The following is a 19,393-nucleotide window of genomic DNA, read 5'->3' on the forward strand; positions in this document are numbered from 1 at the left end:
CTGTCTTTATATCATAGGCACGTGTCTTCTTAGACACTCTGCTCATCATCAACTCCTTGAATTCAAGCCATGGATTTTCCTCTCAGTGCGGACTATGCATACGGAGGTGTTGAGTCTGAGAAAATCATTACAGAACTAGTGCCCCTCGATGATCTTGCTAGAGGAAGAACGAGACAAGGACGTCCGCCAGTTGCCCTAAACTTTAAACCACAGGGTTTCCTCTACCCAGTGGGCTATTCACCTCTCGAACTCCTCTTTGCACACAATCCAATTCTTACTACTCTTATTGAAACGCTCACAACGCCAGCACTGCTCTGTTTGTGTTGTACGTCTCGCACTACACGCTTTTATCTCCACCACCAAAAGAGATTCTTCCTGAATTTGTTTTTGGTTTCTGATCAAGAGGGTGAGAGATGGACGGTGCTGAAAGGAAGAAAGGATGCCCTTAAGGTCTTCGATGAAGGCTTCCCTTGGCAGGTTGCGGTAGATGATTTTGCAGAGCTGAGACGGGTGAGGATTACTCGGAACGAACGCAAATTACTTCTGGCCGTCTTCTTGCATCCTTTCATCAAGGATTCGCCAAGGCTAAACCAATTATTCATCGGTACAGATATTGGGACAGCCCAGGTGCAGATGTTAAAGAGAAAAAGAATCAATCCAAAATACATACCTAGTTTTATGTCGAGACACCTTTATTGGATGCTTCAAAGCATACCAGTAGGACGGGACCTGACGACATTAGTTCTTGATGGAACTAGTATCGAGACTGAACATACGAAGCCCCTACTTCCACAGATTGAGCGTACATTGCGGGGTCTATCTGTTAAAAACTGCAAAAACCTGGAATGTTACACATGGTCTGAATGGCTCTTAGAAGCTATTGATAAATCACGCCCAATTGCTCTACAATGGCTACACGTATGTCCCCAATCCGTGAGCGATTTTAAGAATAACGTTGATTAATATTTTACCAGATCTGGGGTTCTGGAAATACACCTACAACTGTTTTTGATTTTATCCGTCATCCCGAGCCCTTGGAACCTCTAGAGCCACATGAAGATGATCCTCCATGTATCAACCTCCCAAGCTCAGAAGAATGGGTTCCTAAAGCAAGCCCGTTTGCAAATGTTATTCCCTTAAGATTCCATTTACAGAATACTCTAAAGCTCTTACCACCAATGAGCTTAGTCAACAGGGAGCGCGCTATGAACATAAACCAGATGGTACGAACCATACAACTTCAATACCAAGATTTCAAGCGTAAAAGACAAAACAATCCCGATACGCCTTGGTTTGCGCCAAAGTTGCCATTGGGGGAACCCCATCCTCTCATTGCGTTTATGATAGTCGTAAAGTTTCTCTCTATCAAAACTGATATAGCTTTGTGTGTTAGTCGACAAAATTGCTATTCATTTGTTTACGGGCGCCCACACTTGTCGAGTAATAGTAGTTATTACGGTGTTCTAAGGAGCGCTCGAGTATTGGTAGTTGATCAGCAAACAGGGAGAGTGGTTCCTTATAGCCTCCCCGTACCTGAAAGTACCGGCAGCATGCACACACATTGTGTTGCTGAGATTGATGCTAGAAGAAACGAGGGTGGGACAGTTTGTCAAAACTGCGGTTTGTGGGAAGATGAGCTTAGTCCTGAAACACTTAGGGGTGAAGGAGAAATCAAAGAGTATGGCGGTATACAGATTGGCCCTGCTATCGGCATTGGACGACTTGCTGTTGGATCATGTTGTACGGATTGTGTAAGGGAAATGACATGTGCTGGTTGCAACAGGTACTTTGTAGCCCGCCCTCCTCCTATTGTGACCTCCTTTCAGGCGTCTGCCAACGCACTTGTAAGTTAACTTCCATTTTTCTGACGGTTGACCTTAGCTTCTTCTGTCCATCCTGCACATTCAAAACGAATTCGAACCCTCTCACGACACCTCTCAACCCCCTGGCTGCCGATCCTCCTGGCCCTAGTCACTTGAAATGGACTTGCTCCCAATCCAGACATGGACCATACTGCATCGATTGTGAAGACAGCGAAAAATCACATTTGACTTGCATCGACTGTCACGGTTCACTTTGCTATGGATGTCACGGCCCTTCTGGAACCACAATTTCTTCAAGTCTTTATACTACAGATGGTTGGACTCCTGAGATGGAAAAGGATCGCTTTGGAGTAGTTGGCAGAATCGACGAATGGGAAATTGGTGCATATCTGGGCTGGGGTGGGATGGATGAACTGGAGCCTGAGCCATCAGGCTTACAAGCACAATACTCAATGGATGAATCCACTCAAGTGCGAGACGCAGATGGTCATTCCACACTTGCGGATATCAATAATACTGATAAACAAACCGGCGCTGATCATATTCCCGAGGTTTTCAGGGGAACATATGAACCAATGAGCTCCTATAGTAACATAATGTCCGATGTTCTTGTCTCCCTCAATAGCACCTCTCGAAAGGTTAGCAGAGGCCCTGCTCCTGCTCCTCCTCTTGCAGAACCTCCTAAAACAACCTCAGGCGATTATGGCGACCCTTTCAGGCGCATGTGCGAAACTCGAATCTGGGAACAATGCGCACGCTGCGGAATCGGTACATGTGCCGGATGTCTTGGTTACGAGGAAGATCTCTACGAGCCCGGAGGCCCTAAATACATCATTCAAGAACCCGAATATCGAAGCTGTTATGCTGGTTGTGGGAAACGCTTTTGTGTGTCCTGCATAAACAGACCGACAAATGGCCCTGGAGAGTTAGTGTGTGGCGCTATTTGGACCGTCGGCAAGGATTCTGAGTACCAAATTGATGAGTTTCTTTACCGGGACCTTGCCGACGTGCCTGGAGATGAGACCAATGGCAAGAAAGGCGTCAAAGGGGTACGATGCGGAGCTGTTTTATGCGCAGAATGTCAGGATAGCGAGATGTTAATTAGACCAACTATTTTACAGCGACCGGGGGAGATTGAGGTTGCGAATGAGAAAGAGAGGGAAGGGGTGGAAACGGAAAGAAGGCGGAATGATAGGAGGGGTGTATGGTTCTGTGCCAGGTGTGAGTTGGGCATTAGGCCGGTGAACATGTGAAAATAGGGCCACATCTTTGAGCTTCTTTATTCATACCACCTAAATGGAGTTATCCTTAAACAAATATATTCCTTCTGGAAGACAACCGAGGAGTAAATTTAAACGTTTTCAAAATCCTTCAGGAGATTAAAAGACACAGACTCTCCCGTTTGAATTCCAGCCCTCCTCGTTAATTCCGGCTATACTTTGTCCTTTAAACGCGTTCTTTGTGATTGCTATCAAGGTTCGGTGAAATACAAACTAGTTGAAATATCCAGAGAAATTACTAGACTCTCAAATATACTCTACCTAGATATCTATCTTTCTTCATACTGTTTACCCATCTCAGGATGAGGATATGGCTCTTTCTGCAGCTACGGATATAATTCTCGAATTTGGTAGATATCTCAGGTTGCAATCTAGATATACGTTATTCATTAGCATAAACTTATACCGCCGTATTTCTCTGACAAAAATTTCCAAATTCTCCTTTGCCATGGGGTGCGTTAAACGTGAATATGAAATCTATGCCTAAGGGTGGGTGATTAGTCTCCTGTAATTCAGCCCTTGGGAGTGCTGCACAGTAGAAGAAGTAATGACAAAGGGGGAAAAATTTCAGATAGGGGTCTTTCCTATCAAATCCGTCGTATCTTGCGTATTTGTGATTCGCCTTGTGGTTATTTAACCTATTGAGCGCCTGTTTTCAACAACGCATTACAATTAATATGCATGTATGGTAGAGCATATGCACTCCTGTGAGATACACCCAGCAGAAGTTGGTAGTCGCGACATCGCATCCGCCAACTAAAATAACCATGCCAACCCCACCACCACCCCAGGAAATCGCGTTCGATCTCGAAGGTCACAGGAGATCACTCGACCCCAAGCCATCATATCCAATCACTCGCTGGGGGGCTGTGTAGGACATGTGGCGCATGCATGCGCCACGGCACATGCCCTCTCAACCATCCCTGCTGCTTATCGTCACCAATCGGGCACACCGAATGCCATGTGTTACCACGGACGAATGTGTCGCCGCACCGGGCGGACTTGAAGCATTTGCTTGTTGCATGTGATGTATTTTGGTGCAAAAATTGCTCCGACGGTGGGTTGTGTTGTTGCGTCTATGATAGAACTAAAAAAAAACTCCGTCAAAAGTGGGATGGAGCTGGGGATATAAAGATATTTGAGATCGTGGGGATCTCGCTTCTGAATTTCCAGAGCTCAAGCCAGCAGAGACGAACCCTAACCCACTATCAGCGTTTTTCATATCATAAACCTTTTTCTTCAAAATCTTCCCTTTAGTTCTCTGAAAAATACCGATAAGCTCCTAGAACCTTCATCATGGTTAAGTGTGTTCTCCTCGGCGCAACTCGTGGATGTGGTCTTGAGACCCTCCTCAACCTTGTCGATATGGGCCACTCCTGCTACGTCCTCGCACGAAACGAAGCAGCCTTCTCGAAAACCCTAGCAGCCCGAAGCGCCAAAACGGACCTCATAACTGTTGTCCAGGGCGATGCATTCTCCGAACAGGACGTCGGACGACTTTTTAGCACCGCCGGAGATGGTGTCGGTTTCGCACTATTCAGTCTAGGTCAGTATCATTATCGAGTTCCCTTAAAATAATAGCTGCTAACGGTGCATAAAGGTGGTCGACCAAGCTTCAAAAATCCGCTCTCGCCCAAGCTCGAACCCCCACAGATCTGCTCCCGCACTATCAACGTCTTCCTCCCAGTCTTTACCCGCCTGTACCCAGACCCGTCCAACCAGCCGCGGCTCGTGGTCATCTCCTCCAGCGGTATTGGGCCAAAGGGCCACAAGGAACTCCCGTTTGCGATGAAGCCAATGTATAGTTGGCTACTCAAGGAGCCGCATGCAGATAAAGAGGATATGGAACGGCTGGTTAACTCCTATGCGGGGATCCAGCATGTGGACTTTAATCCAACGCCGGGGGAAGTTAAGTTGGGTAATGTTGTGATCGTGAGACCGAGCTTGTTGGTTGATGGGCCAGTCAAGGGGAAGGTTAGGGCGGGAGAGAGCCTTGAGGGCGCGTGGACTGTGCAGAGGTCTGATGTGGGGAGGTTTATCGCGGTGGAGTGCGGGCCGGGGGTGGATACGTGGAGGAATAAGGGTATTGTGGTGTCTAATTGAAAGCGTAGAGGGTGTTGAGACTGAACGGAGTAATATTCTTGCATATCCTGTTTTCATTTGTTGATTTAGATTCGGTTTCTGCGGTCGTTTTACGTAGCCATTTCGAGGGTTTCTTCGATAGACTCTATGATTCTTTTTGTTAGCGAGTTACGATATTCATTCATTCATTACCTCTCATTTACAAACCATAAAAATATTTAGATATCCAGAAGGTTTTCTTATTCTTCAGCGCTGTTATAAATAGAAAACCCCAGAATGTGGTTGATGCCAGCACACTCAGATCGAAGCTCGGTAAGAGGGAGATATGATCCTCTGTGCACGGACCCTCCGATAAGAAGTGGAATTGAAATAGCCAACTTAGCAACATCTGCTGCATGCTCGACGAACAACGCCCATTAAATATCTTTTCACGACAAGAGCCACCGCGTTTGTACGATTCTGGCGGCTTTTGCCTTGTCATGTGGAGAGATTCGATAGGCCAGAAGTATCTATCCACTGCTGTGAGTCCGAACACCGTGCTCAGCTCGGTTTTACCTATGAATGGTCGATGCTAACTCTGATTCAGATAGGTCGTCGGCTGAAGCCCCGGGCTGAAGTTGATCCAATAGGCGAGGTAATATCAAACTCTGAGATATCTACCATTATGTCGAGAGTGCGGAAATATCCCCGGCGGTTTCCGCTTTTGTAGCGGTACAACTTCGGAAACAATCAGAGGCTTGTGTTCCGATGAACACTTTTGTCCGTCTCGCACCTTTAGCACTAATTTGTTCCTTAAACGCTACTGGCTCTGGTTGAGTGGTGCTCACCGCCTCGCGATCGAGATGTAACTCACATGAAGACCTCGAACAGCTCACCCACTCTCACCTGCAGCGGTATGAGATGAAAGAAAGCTCTCTGTGACGGTGGTGGTGACCTAGTGTGATCAACAACGCACCGCCGCTCGAGCTAGTTCAAAGCACGAGGTTCTATGAAGCTATTAGCAAACATCATATAAGTAACTCTTCCGGCTGAGGTGGTTACCTGTACTATGCTATATAAAGCTCGACTACTAGCAGTCTTCTGGGAAAGATATTGGTCTCTTACTCGTTGCCAGTGTCTCGGAGTAGCGTTGTGCAGTCTTGGTACGCGATCCGTAAGAGAGTTTATGTCCGGCATACCCTATAAATGGTGTGTGTTTGCCTTGTGCGCCTTGAAAATCTTGACGCATGTCTTACTCCCCTCGAACAGGCGATATACACCGGCGGGCATATCACTGGTTTACTGAGCAGACGGGATAAAGCAACGTGGTTAGTATGATGACCAAGAAACGTATGCGGATGAGAGTATAAATAATAGTTGCATACCATGCCTCCTAGGAAATGCCCCTTGATGATAAGTCAGGTTTTCACCAATTATGCCATGATATATACCTTACCGAAAGGTAGAGACACCTCCGGACAGTTGCCTCTGCTCGCCTCGATCAGCCTCGTGGACCCCACTACTCGCTTCTTTGATGGCCGTCTTTCTTTTGGGATTACGGGAGAGGCTATTTATGGGCGGAGGTGGATTGTCTCTGAATGGAACTGATAGGTGGTCGAATATCGCGCCACGTTCTCGTCATTTATCTCAAAGCCTACATGTAGTTGCACGAAGAAATAGATACATGTATACGTGTGTCCTGACCGGGCTTGCTTCTGATATGGCCTCTCCCGCTCTCTGGCCTTCAGTGGCTAGGGATAAGCTAGCAGAGGGCACTTGAGGCTAGAGCCCCCTGGACGAACGCGAGGAGGCAGGCCTAGGCAAAGCAGGAAGGTTCTCTCTGCTTGATCGATTAGGGCAATGCATAATATAAGCTTTCCTAGCTACATGTATAAAGACGGCTCGTGCAGTCACTCGCTAGCTAGGGCTTAGTCCTAACGATGCCCCACCATCCCGCACGCTACATACGGTCCCTTCCTCGCTTCCTCCCGTTTTTCCTCGCTTCTTACCGCATCAATATCATCAACATCTCTTTTTTACACTTTTACCAGTTCACGTGGACGTATCCTTACGTTATCTCCTAACCTGTAAGTATAACTTGGCATCAATATCATTTGCCCTCTTACTAATCAATTCGATGTTTAGTGTAGATTTTATCCCTACGCTCATACATACATAGTATCCATAATGAGAAACTTGTTGATCGGTGAAGGTGGTGGGAGCGACAATAGGGATGATGTTGAAAGCCAGCTGTGAGCTCATCCATCCCAGCACCACATGTAGAGAAACTGGCCTAGATTCGCGTATTAACAACTATCAAAATTTAATAGATCTGCGCAAGAGACCGCCTGTGGCAGCGAGTATTCTGAGAATGAATCCATTGACGTTTATAGCGACGAGGACTCTGACAGCGACTTCGACCTCCCCCAGGTCCGGTTCAGCTTTATCAATACCGAACGGTGGATGTTTGTTTTGCCGCTCCTCCCCCAGTACAGGATTAGCTATGTCTATTTCTTGCTCCTCCTCTTTATTTATCCTCAGCGCCCTTCCCACCCAATCACCCAACGCTTCCTCGACTTCCTGCGTGACGGCATCCTGAAGGCCCCGCTCCTCCCCATAATCACCGCCGAGTTCTACCTCCTCACCACAAACTACGAGACCTTCCTCCTCACCGGCTGGGCCATCATGCGCACCCACCGCTGGCGCGGCATCTCCGAGGCCTTCAAGCAGCGCTCCCCCTTCTACGTCGTCGCATCACGCTACAAAACAACCTTCATCGTCGAGAAGGCCAGCTTCGAATCGCCCATCGCCGTCTGGGCCAATGGCATCAAGGCGCCGTCGTTGTTCTACCAGCTCCACCATCCGCGCGGCGAGTACTACTACTTCATGCCGAACTTTAACCTGTCGTTCCGCCGGTGGCTGGAGATCATGGTGTTTAGGCCCGTCAGGCGCCACGAGCTGTTGAGGGTTATTAGGAACGCGCACATGGAGGTGGTGGGGCTGGAGTGGGATATGGGCTTCGTGCCCGGGAAGTGGTTCGTGGGGCGCATGAGGGCCGAGAATTGCCAGCGTTATAATGGTGGGCAGCCGGGCGGTAGATAGATCCATAAGGGAAAACTAGAGTCCGGTACGAAGAATAAAAATTAGGATTCTGGTTCTCATTTGTAGTCTTTTTCTTGTCTCCTCGATCGTGCGCGCCGCATTCGATGAATGTGATGTAAAGTGAACATTTGCTAAAATTCGACCTCGGCTCTTCCCCAACGGAGTTCATCCGGCCTGAAATAAACTCTAGAGCCCTTACTGCGATGTCCTCATCACCCCAGCGCCGTCGCCCATATTCTTGCGCTCGATCATTGACATGTCGTCCAGGATGTTGGGCACGGACCATCATTCTTAGCTCCTCCCACGTGCTGCGTATGTTTGAGCACGACCCCGTGCCTAGGGAAGGATTCCCGTGACTTGCTGGGCGGAGTGCGACGAGTGAGTGTGCGTGACATGTGGCCCAAAGGGAAGGGAAAAGGGTGCTGCGTGTACGGTACAGGTAAGTGCGCTGCGTATGTGTATGCTTTGCCGGTGCGGTCATTTGGGGGGTTTTTTTTTTTTTTTGATTTTGGGCCAACTCAGGGAATTATTATTATAGTTTTTAGAGCACGAGTACGCGCTCGTAAGAGGCATAATTAAAAACACGATAGCTAAGAGCCTTCCGCTAAACGCAAAATCTCAGTTGAAGTTACTTGTCCGCCTCTGTAGCGAGAGTGTATGCGGAAGCTTATATCCATTAACACATATACTTAATCCTTTATCCTAGCTCTCATGATCAATCCTCCGTTCTTTGAACCCAACCCGGCTGGAGCAATTCCCCCGCTCCAGTTGATCCCAACCTTGAACTTACAAATATCGAGGATCAAATAACTCCACGTACATCCGGACCTATCTACGCATCAGCCCGCCTCCGCAACTCCGCATTAACTCTTTAAACCCGCTACACCATGTATCGGAGACCGCCCGGTAAACCCGAAGAAGTGTTTAATACTTTGTATCGTCCCGGCCGGTCATCGGCTTTCCTTTTCGCCGATCGACTCGATATAGACCCTCTAGTTACTGCTGTTTAGTACTTGGTCGGGCGGGCGGGGAGGATTGGCGGGAATGATTTATATTCCAAGTATACGGTGAGGTTGAAACGTCCGTAGTCAGAGAAGGGTATTTATGTACTTAAGGCCGGCCTTCTCACAGTCATTACAGTCCCTGTTCCTTCAGCTCAGAATCTGTCAGTATTGATATCTTTCTTTACCGCCTTATAATATCAGAACTGGTGGGAACAACCTCACCTCATCAATTGACATCTTCCACACTTTAAACCTTTTTTTTTTTCTAACACTTTAGAAAATTGTCCCTGCCATTGACCTCCCCGTACCAAGTATATTTAGGCCCGGGGGGCTGGCTGTGCTGTCTGTGGGTGGGTTGGTTTTTGCTTCCCTTCTGTACCAACCTCACTGTACTGTAATTATTTCTTACCATTTTTCCAACCCGCGGATAAGAAAACAAATCCCTCCCACCACCCGAATGTCCCCCAACAGCGCGAAGAGAGAGAAAAAGGAGTTTGAAACCAATGATCGATCAGGTTATTATTGACCTCCGCCGCCATTAGTACATCTTGCATTCAGTTTTCAATTCTCATGTCAATAAAGAGGAGGATCACGGTGAAGAGAAGAAATTGGTATCTCGGGACCTATGTACCTGTCGCAGACTGATTATTGCAGCTTCACAGATCGGGGCGTTGGGATGCATGTAAGGCGGATGTGATGATAGTACGAGCAAACAGCTGCACACATGTAAAGATGACTTAAAAAACTAAGGGAAAGATCTAAATTACACAGTTTTCGGTATACGTGCTCTACAATAACACATGATATAAGATAACACGGTTTCTACTCGACCTCACGCCGAGAGTACAAAGACAATGCAAATCCAGTAATAATTAGGGTCGATTCCCAGCCCCACCACTCATCCCTTCCTCCTCTAGAGAAATAAAACATCAAAATAGCGTTCCTAATTTATTTTACTACAAGAAAAGAAAAAAAGAACAAAAGGTTCTACAAAACTACAAAAGGCACTACAGCGACTTATTAAGGAATTTGCGACTGCTACCCCTACCCCTGGTTAATTTGAATTAACCCAGGACCTTATATGTGTGTTAGGTAAGCTCGGTGTCTTAGGCTTGGCACACTACCAACATGAACCAGAACCCCTAACCCTTCGATGTCAAAGAGCACGTCTACAAAAATGTTACTTAGATCACATGTCCCACGAAAAGGCCACAGAAGAAGAGAAGGAGTAAGAAAAAAAGATCTTAAAAAGAAAGAAGCTTGAAAAAATTATTTTTTCTATCTAACGTTGAAGTAACCCTAACCCTGGTTTCTGGTTATGGGTAACAAATACTTCTGAAACAAAAATATTTGGGGGAACAACCTCGCGGTTATATATATCAGACATAAGGAGAGGTAAAGAGCGCACGTGGTGAGAACATGGCCCCATAAACCAGCGGTATGAGATAACCGATCTTGGGGCGGGTTTTTGTGTAGCTATGTTCTTAATTCTGGTTTAGGATCCAGATCTGGGCATTTTTGAAGTTTTTTTTCTTACCCCTGGCGTGGCAGAAGTTGTGGGAACGGGGCCGGAACACCGTAAGGTTGTAAGGATTGAAATTCGAAGTGTGTGGCGGTTCTTAAGATATCTTTCTAGTTCATCTAGCATTGTAAATATCTCAATTAAAGGAGTCTATGGTATGATCAGGGACTGCGACTTTTCTGGTCTCCAGCATATACCCCGCTTCGATCGAGGATCTTTTATATCATCCCTAATATATGAACAAATGGTCAGTCATGTAATACAAGACATTAAATTTACCATCTTGGGCGACTTATCTTGAATACACCTTCTAATCTCAACTTGAAGAGACAGTTTTGACGTCTTCTGTTACTGTTGAAAACGTATGACCCGCCCTTGACATCGATCCTATTCACCCGTCCTCTCTACATGTAATCGTCCTAACCCGTCCTGCCCTAGCGCTAGCCATCCTGTCCGTACCTCAAACATGTAATAGGCAGCATAGGACGCACAATTTCAACAGAGACTCACTGTTTTTCTTATTTATTCGTTACGTTCTTTTTAAATTTTGCTGAGCAGTCGTTCCGACCGGCCATAGCTGGTCTTCCCTGAGAAGTGCCGGTAATGACTAGACTGGGAGTCAGGATGAATCCGATATACCAAGGTCTAAGAAACTAGCTAATAGATGCCCGACTTCAAGGGATGCATCCGAAGACCTTGGAGACTCGATGGAGACTATGTGGTTAGCTCTTTATAACGCGATACAATCGATGAGCTGGAGCTCTCAGGGCCAGAAAAGTCAATGCTCCAAGGAACCTTCCATATATATATGCGGGTTATAACTTACTTTGATCATGAGTAGGGATGTGTTTTGAGATGGCTCAGGGGCTCGAGAATAAAACGGGGCGCATCTTGATACTCCGGTCAGTAGGATATCAAGTATGGGATCTCGGATATGTGGCATTTTGGTAGTAAGGTCATGTTGTTCAACATGAGGTGGCCTCTAGCGGAACCTCATTTAAGACAGCGTAGCTCTCCACTAGCTTTAGTCATAGAAATAGAGCGTTTTAGCTGCGCGGCCAGTTGAACGGAAAGTCGAGCACTTGGACAGAAAGTCCTGCACCTCTTATTGGCTGAATCCTTGCAAGTCTTTGCCTAAAATAGTTAGAATTTCTGTCCAACCTGCCCGACTTTCTGTTCAACTGGCACAGCTAAAACGCTCTAATAAAGAATTTTCATACACAAGCTCCCTTCTGACTCGTCTCATCAGCCCATCATTTCATGACATGGGAAACTAGCAATGGATAAAAACCAATCAACCGGTCAACATAAAAAACGAGCGGGTGCGAGTGATGTTTGATGATGGCACTATATTCAATGAAATATCGCATCTCCTTCTAAGGTAACTATACATTACAATCCCGCCGTCTTGAAACGTCTATCACATATGCATCGAGAATCTGAGAATACGTGCTGCTGATGCTACTAATTTAGATGGCTTAGATCTTTTCTTCATTGTTCCAAGATTCTCGGTATCACGCAGTCAGTTTTCTCAAGGATGATAGTCCTGTATGTATAGGTCGGAGGATTTGGTCGCCGTCTTTCGCTTCACAATTGCGAAAACTGTTCTACAATGGCTGTGATTTTTAGGTAATACGATTTTGACGAATGCATCTGAAGTTACTGCCATGCTTGAAACAAAAGTTGGAAGATACAATACCGTTGTTCTTCGAGACCAATTACCGTAATCCACGAGTTCATACTATACACATGGTTCGTATAGCAGCTGATCTCTCTGCGTTTCAGCTATACACTAGAGATTCTGACATGGATATACATGGATAGTAATCGCTCATGTCCCCCGAGAACCAATTGACCTCTCACACTTTCAATGCCACGTCTCATCGCGTTTTCCCGTTAACCCATACTCGCGTCCGCCTGATGTTAGGCTCTACCGTTAGGTTTTACATACACCTATGTCCAACGCCCACCCCACAAATGGTTGGGGGGATGAATGATCGCCGCCATCAGATTCTAATCCCCCCTTGCCGCCTGAAACTATTACAAGGATGTCGTCCCCTATGCTGCGTATACGCCCAATTCTATCAGGAAGTTGATACCTCTGGTAGTCCTAGAGGGCCATAGGTTCACCGCCACGACCACAAATAGCAGTTGAGATTTTTTGGTTGGGCCTAGACTGAATATGCAATTCTAGCCAAGGCGGGTGCACCGGAAGCAACTGGTGCTTTTGGCTCATGATCTGGTCTGAATAGCAGCAGTGGGATGGAGTGGGTAGGTATTTTGTCTTACCATGCCATGATGTTGCGTACAACTCATCCCCCTTACGAGTACCCGTATTTTTCTGACGTTTTTGGACGCGACTGATATTGCATGCCATACATAAATACGCCAAGCTCATGATTTTGGGTGTATGCAATAATGGCCCAGTTCAAAAACGTCAGGAAGCTACGAGTACTGACAAAATGTAATGCAGAGCCAAGCCTACCAGCTCAATTCTCCGATTTCTCTGCGCTCCATAGCTTCCGGAAAAATCTCTTTCCTTCCATGCAAGGTACACTCCGGAAATTGCCATGTCCAAGCGAAGATCACAGCAAATCACTCGATCGGCTAACAGGCCGGAATGATGTGCATGAGCGATGCCGAATAAGGGCCCGACATCTGCGCTGCTGCGGTTTCTGCCATCTCGGGATACGTACGAAGCCTTTCATCATGGTTCCCATGTGGCTGGACAGACACGATGGCCTACGTCCGATGTATTAATGTTGGGGTCGCGATGAGATTTCCGATTTCCCGGGACGTTACGGTACAGTTTGGGGCTTATGCACTGCCGCCCTGGTGATCATTTTGAGAATCTCTCCATCGCCCAGGTAAGCCGATGAAATAAGGTGAGACGAAGCGAGATTTTCCTTCAATGATCATGTAGGGTTTATCCAGACATGTACAGCCATCGTTCTAGGCAATTGTCTAGACAAATACATGTAATGAATCCAAATACCTCAGCTCGGACCAGTTGACGGCGGGTGGGTGCAGGGACCTTCTCCAACGGGCAGGGGTCGATCGACACTTAGCCCCTCCGAACAACCCAAATTACTGTCGGCGAAGTTCTCACTCCTAGTCAATTCTTAGCTGGCGCGCGCGAACAGCCTCTATTGGACATTATGTATCCGTGACTAACAATTGGGCAATGCTCGGAGAACTACATACCAAGCAGAGTAGAGAACCTAGAGAGGGTGGGGCCTTCGGAGTTGTCACGCTTTAGGGGCTAGAGTTATTCATTTCGAGAGCGGGGCGGGGAGGGGGGCGATATTGAATTTATGTGAATTGATATCGAACTCGGGGGTGTTGATTGTGCTGTAAAGTGGGACGTAGGTAATCCTTGATGATCTGGGTTCAGATAGAGTGGAGTGATGCACAACTACGTATGCGCTGAAATAACCACTAAAGTCTTGCAGATAGATATAGGTGCCCCAGGTAATATACAATATACATGTATTCCTATTCTGCTATCATACATGGTTGTAAAATCAGGAGTTGGAAACATCGTAAAAGCAAGATGCGCATCTTGCGTGAGTTATGTTGGTTGTGACACTCCACTCTGCGCTATGGGATATTGACGTCACCTCGCTATGCCGGACGGCAAATTCCCAAAGGATCGGAATCCACAAGTGTCATTTTGCGGCTTGCGCATTTCATATCCTTATGGAGGGGAAGTGTCAATTTTGCATTTTGCAACCGTCAATTTCGAAGTGTCAATTGTCAAAAATGACACTCAGTAAATACGCTCTAATAATGTAAGCGAAAAAGAAAAATGCATGACGCTCTGTCTTGCATTCTGTCATGAAGGGAAAGGGACACAGTGGCTGGCGGGGATTAGATGCAGTGAAAACAAGCAATGCCTAGCACTGGGCAACCGCCTCCAAGCACTGGGCAACCGCTTCCAAGCACTGGGCACTGCAACTTAACTCGTTGGTGCTACGAGAGCTAATCCTGTTCCCAGCTCTCACAATTTAGCACATAAGAGAATTGGGAATTCCCACAATTTTACGAATTCTACAAGCACATATTTACACTTCCAAATATTCTTATTACTTATCTTCCCCACGCCTACAGAGAATCGTTGACTACATACGGCGTCCAAGCCTTCTTTAACGTTACCTAGTACTCGCAAAATAAATATATAAATATGCGTGAGTGTGCTACTCTTTCTGCTCTCCATCGTTTATCTCCACTTTGTGCACAGCCCCGGCCCCGGTTAGCCACTAGCATCGTCGTATGCACGGCAAGCCCTATCCCGAGCCACTAGTACTAAAGTCCATCCCTTTTTACAGACCGTGTCAAGCGATCAGCTTCCAGCCTTGCAGACTCCGACAACCTCAACCCTTTCTGCAGAATCCGCCAACACCGACGCCGCAAAATGATGGCCAAAAGAAATAAACTCTCAAAGTCAACAGATACCAACGTACCTCCGCATCCAGACCATGAAACGAATAACACTATGACATCGCCCCCTGAGAACGAGACACCTTTCAGCTCGCCAGCACCAACAGTAAACAGGACAAACACTCTCAGTATGGAGGAGGGGAGAAGCACTTCTCCTGATGATGAATATTGTAAACCTTATACAGAGAAGGAGGAGAGAGAGCATAGGACTATTTGGGGACAGATAAGGGCGGCACTTTTCAACAGTTGGATTAATGTGCTACTGATATTTGCCCCCGCGGGTATCGCGACACATTTCGCTGGTGTAAATGCGTAAGTTTTTCTTCTTTCTTTTTTACGTTTCCTCTCAACCATGAGCTAATTTGATGATTTATAGGACTGTTGTATTTGTATTGAATTTCATAGCTATCATACCTCTAGCGGCGCTGTTATCATATGGTACAGAAGAGATTGCGCTATATTTTGGTGAAGTGACAGGAGGCCTTCTGAACGCGAGTTTTGGGTATATTTCCCCTCAGTCCTATCTTGCAATTCTCTATAGCTTGGAACAATGAAAACTTACGGAGACGGACTTTTAGGAACGCGGTTGAACTTATTGTTTCGATTATTGCATTGACCAAACATGAGATCGTTATTGTGCAAACCTCTCTGATTGGAAGTATTTTAAGTAACTTGTAAGCCGCAGACCCAGCTACGCCCATTTCGGGCATTTAACTAATTTTCTTTTTCCAACGACAGACTTCTAGTGCTCGGCATGGCATTCGTCGCCGGTGGTTTCAACCGCGTTGAACAAAACTTTAACACTACCGTCGCCCAAACAGCCTCCTCCCTCCTCGCCCTCGCTGTTGGCTCTTTGATTGTCCCTACCGCCTTCCACCTTGCCTCCAGCGCCGGTGATGTCGGCATCACCGAGCTTTCCCGTGGAACAGCGATCATACTCCTCCTTGTGTACGGGGCATATCTCTTCTTCCAGCTCAGATCACACACCAATCTCTACAATGAACCCTCCGCCAAAGCTCCCAAGCGTAACAAGGCTGTCGCACCTGTCAAATCACTCGTTGAGTCTTCAGCAAACACCAGCCATGGGGTTGTCATGGGGAAGCCGAAGCCGAGTGTTGAAGATAAACCGGAGACGGCAGAGCTCTCCCTCTGGGCGGCGGCCATTCTCCTTGTAAGCTCGACAGTGCTGGTCGCAATCTGTGCGGAATGCCTGGTAGACTCGATCGACCATGTCGTGACCTCTGCAGGCATCTCTAGAGTCTTTGTCGGATTGATTCTTCTACCAATTGTTGGAAACGCGGCGGAGCATGCTACGGCGGTTACTGTTGCGGTTAAGGATAAGATGGATCTGAGCATTGGTGTCGCTGTAGGGAGTAGCATGCAGATTGCACTACTTGTTATTCCGTTTATTGTGGTTCTGGGATGGATCATGGGTATTGACGAGATGACCCTGTACTTTGACGGGTTCCAGGTTATGATCCTGTTTATAGCGATATTATTGGTAAACTATCTGATCCAGGTATGTTCTAACACCCCTCTCTCCATGTAGTGGTGGCGCTTTTTCTAACAGTAGGGAATAGGATGGAAAATCAAACTACCTTGAAGGTGTCCTGTTAGTGGCGCTTTATTTGATAATTTGTCTAGCTTCGTGGTTCTACCCTGTCGATGGTACCCTTGCGCAGAATATCGAGGGAAGCGATTAAAAAATTGGAAATGTTTCAACTTGTTACATATCCCCTTTTCCTTTTATATACATGTACCCCTCCATTCTGAGCGTTAAAATGGTGCTCGTGTACAACATGCTCTCATGGAGGGTTTTTCCCTTAACTTTCCGACTACCTCCTAAAGATTCCTTTTTTATTTGCTACCAATAATATGTGATAGGGAACAGTGCGTTCACTTTTATTTTTCCTTGGTTTTATTTTGCAGCGTGGGGGCTTTCTGTTTCTTGTTATTTGGAATATGTTTTATCTATGGTTTGGTGTTCTCATGGAGTTTCAAGTTTTTATCACACCTATTATATGTTATTGTCTATTGTTTTGGCCGTGCTCTACATCGTAGGTCACAGATACTAGGTAGAAAAAGCTGCATTTCCTGTCATTATTTAGCTAGTGTAATACAGAATTGCCAATACCAAAAAAAAGGCCAGTATTGTCGCGTTACACTAATTTATCCTTGGCGTCTCAAAGTTAACTATACTATTGGTGACCACCATCAGACAGGATCTGCCTTCACCACGTGATGAGTGTACTTACGGTTAAGCCCCGAGTACAGGTTGTGCGTAAGCCACATTGCGCCGCCACAAGCGTACGAGGTATGCAGCAACGTTACCATAGATCAAGCGCGTCCCGTTTGATAGAGGGCTGATAACCGTTTAACTCATGGCTCACGCCACACGCACAAGCTAATCGCTCCGCCTTCCATTACAGTCAATTGCGACCTAGCATTTGGTGATGAGTCATAATCGCTCCAGGTTGATGCAGATTCATCAACCCCGCGGGATAGTCTGTGAAGGGGAGAAGGCTATGAAAGCTGTAGTGTAAACCTGGTAAACGTTTATCCACCCCTCCCCCCTTGAGTAGAGTATTCGGGGCGGTGATGCCAGCTTCCTTGTAGCTTGGCATTATAGGGATTTTCGTTGATTTTGGGGGGTCAAAAATGGGGCCAGATGGTGCTTGCCACTGATCGGCGTTACCCAGTTTTTGGTGAGAGATCAATTATTTTCACCAACACTGTTGCTAAATTCCTAAGAATTTGGTGCGAGGCGTAGTTGCATCTGAATTTTATCATAAAAATGTTTCCATGAAAAAAGATCTCCATTTGGTGATCCTACAAATGTTAGAAGTAGTGGAGGTCGAATTTCGCGATTAGCCTTCAAATGCAGAGCCGGATCTCTCATTCCTTGGCATCTTAATGCCAAGTCTGTCAAAAAGACTCCGGACCCCTGTGTTTGTGGATTTTAATGGTTCGGTTCAATACTGGGATCGCCGACGAATACGAATGACCTGCAAAGAAGCAGTGGCTTTGAATTTGTTCTGTCCATGCATCCCAATCATTTCAGCTGCAACAACGATTGGGCGTGAAAGAGGGGTTAACCGGTATGCTGCATCTTCCTATAAACTCTCATAGTCATAGCTATATATGTCAGTCATGACCGGCATAGCCATTCAATCTGCCAGTATCCTGCACTACAGTATGTATCCCCCGGAAAGTTCACGGTCCTTCTCTATCAAAAATTTGCCGAACCTCCGTTTGCGAATCAATGAACATTTGACGATTAGTATCCATTCTTATGGGGCGTACGTGGGCGCAGGGCTAGAGATATCTGGACCTTCGTCAAGTGTGACCGGTTGATGATGATGAGCTAGAAGCCCCGCGTGCTTCAGTGGGCCGAATCCTTCTCGAGCCTTCCTCCTTCACTATGTCGAATCCCCGAGAATGATTTTACCTCTATCACAGATAGTCAGGATAGCCTTGCTCTCGCTATTGGTCGGCCTCTGTCGTATCTTCTTCCTGTTACGCTGTAACATGTCAATATATTAATAAAAGAGCGAGAAATAAATTGCGTTGATCGATTTGATGTTATAGTCATACCGTTAATTCTCGAGAAATCCACTATCCCCGCTTCGTTAAATCTTAATTCCGGGTGAGAAAAAGTGTGTATCTGCACGAATCCGTGGTTTGATACCCCAATTCGCCTTGGTCCGGACTTACCACATACAAATACAGGGATAGTGGATTATTTGAGAATTAACGGTAGTCATACATTACACGTCAATCGAACAGCACTCCTCCATGACGTGGTCTTGCTATCCTCTAAAGAGCTGTATATAAACACGTTGCGTAACCGCATAGTTCGAGTGATACCTTATGACGCGACCTAGAATTTCCGTCGCTGGCGAAAAGAACTTGCATTTGAACGAAAAATCCCCAGGCTTGATTACATGTAGAGTAGAGTATGTATATGTATCTTGGCTGCAGTATACGTAACATGTATATTATCTGAGCCTACATGTATTCACCAACAAATTCCCTCTGTGAATAGTACAGTTGCAGCCTTATACCTCGTGTCAAAACCATGGCATCAATCCCTATTTTAAGATAGATACTGCTCCTTTCGTGGGTGCGGACGGAATAGGGTTGAATCCTTATAGGCTAGTC

General features: G+C 46.4%; 4 protein-coding genes across 4 annotated transcripts; all 4 read left to right on the forward strand.

The window, feature by feature from the left end:
- Positions 1 to 69: 69 nt before the first annotated feature.
- Positions 70 to 3,076, forward strand: H6S33_001978 (uncharacterized protein; the record flags this gene model as incomplete). The annotated part of the gene is made up of 4 exons (XM_044833782.1): positions 70 to 918; positions 975 to 1,223; positions 1,504 to 1,751; positions 1,882 to 3,076. 4 exons carry the CDS (start codon positions 70 to 72, stop codon positions 3,074 to 3,076), a joined length of 2,541 nt encoding a protein of 846 aa, XP_044693121.1.
- A 1,323-nt stretch (positions 3,077 to 4,399) lies between these two features.
- Positions 4,400 to 5,206, forward strand: H6S33_001979 (uncharacterized protein; the record flags this gene model as incomplete). Its single annotated transcript, XM_044833783.1, has 2 exons — positions 4,400 to 4,649; positions 4,704 to 5,206. 2 exons carry the CDS (start codon positions 4,400 to 4,402, stop codon positions 5,204 to 5,206), a joined length of 753 nt encoding a protein of 250 aa, XP_044693122.1.
- Positions 5,207 to 7,351: 2,145 nt separating this feature from the next.
- On the forward strand, positions 7,352 to 8,266 carry H6S33_001980 (uncharacterized protein; the record flags this gene model as incomplete). Its single annotated transcript, XM_044833784.1, has 2 exons — positions 7,352 to 7,416; positions 7,495 to 8,266. The coding sequence occupies 2 exons, from the start codon at positions 7,352 to 7,354 to the stop codon at positions 8,264 to 8,266; spliced, it is 837 nt and encodes a 278-aa protein (XP_044693123.1).
- A 7,021-nt stretch (positions 8,267 to 15,287) lies between these two features.
- H6S33_001981 (uncharacterized protein) lies at positions 15,288 to 16,935 on the forward strand (the record flags this gene model as incomplete). Its single annotated transcript, XM_044833785.1, has 5 exons — positions 15,288 to 15,544; positions 15,609 to 15,734; positions 15,811 to 15,906; positions 15,971 to 16,751; positions 16,813 to 16,935. 5 exons carry the CDS (start codon positions 15,288 to 15,290, stop codon positions 16,933 to 16,935), a joined length of 1,383 nt encoding a protein of 460 aa, XP_044693124.1.
- Between the last annotated feature and the right edge of the window lie 2,458 nt (positions 16,936 to 19,393).

This window comes from Morchella sextelata (assembly GCF_020137385.1).
Source record: "Morchella sextelata strain SCLS chromosome Unknown scls_12, whole genome shotgun sequence".
In the NCBI taxonomy this organism is placed as follows: domain Eukaryota; kingdom Fungi; phylum Ascomycota; class Pezizomycetes; order Pezizales; family Morchellaceae; genus Morchella; species Morchella sextelata.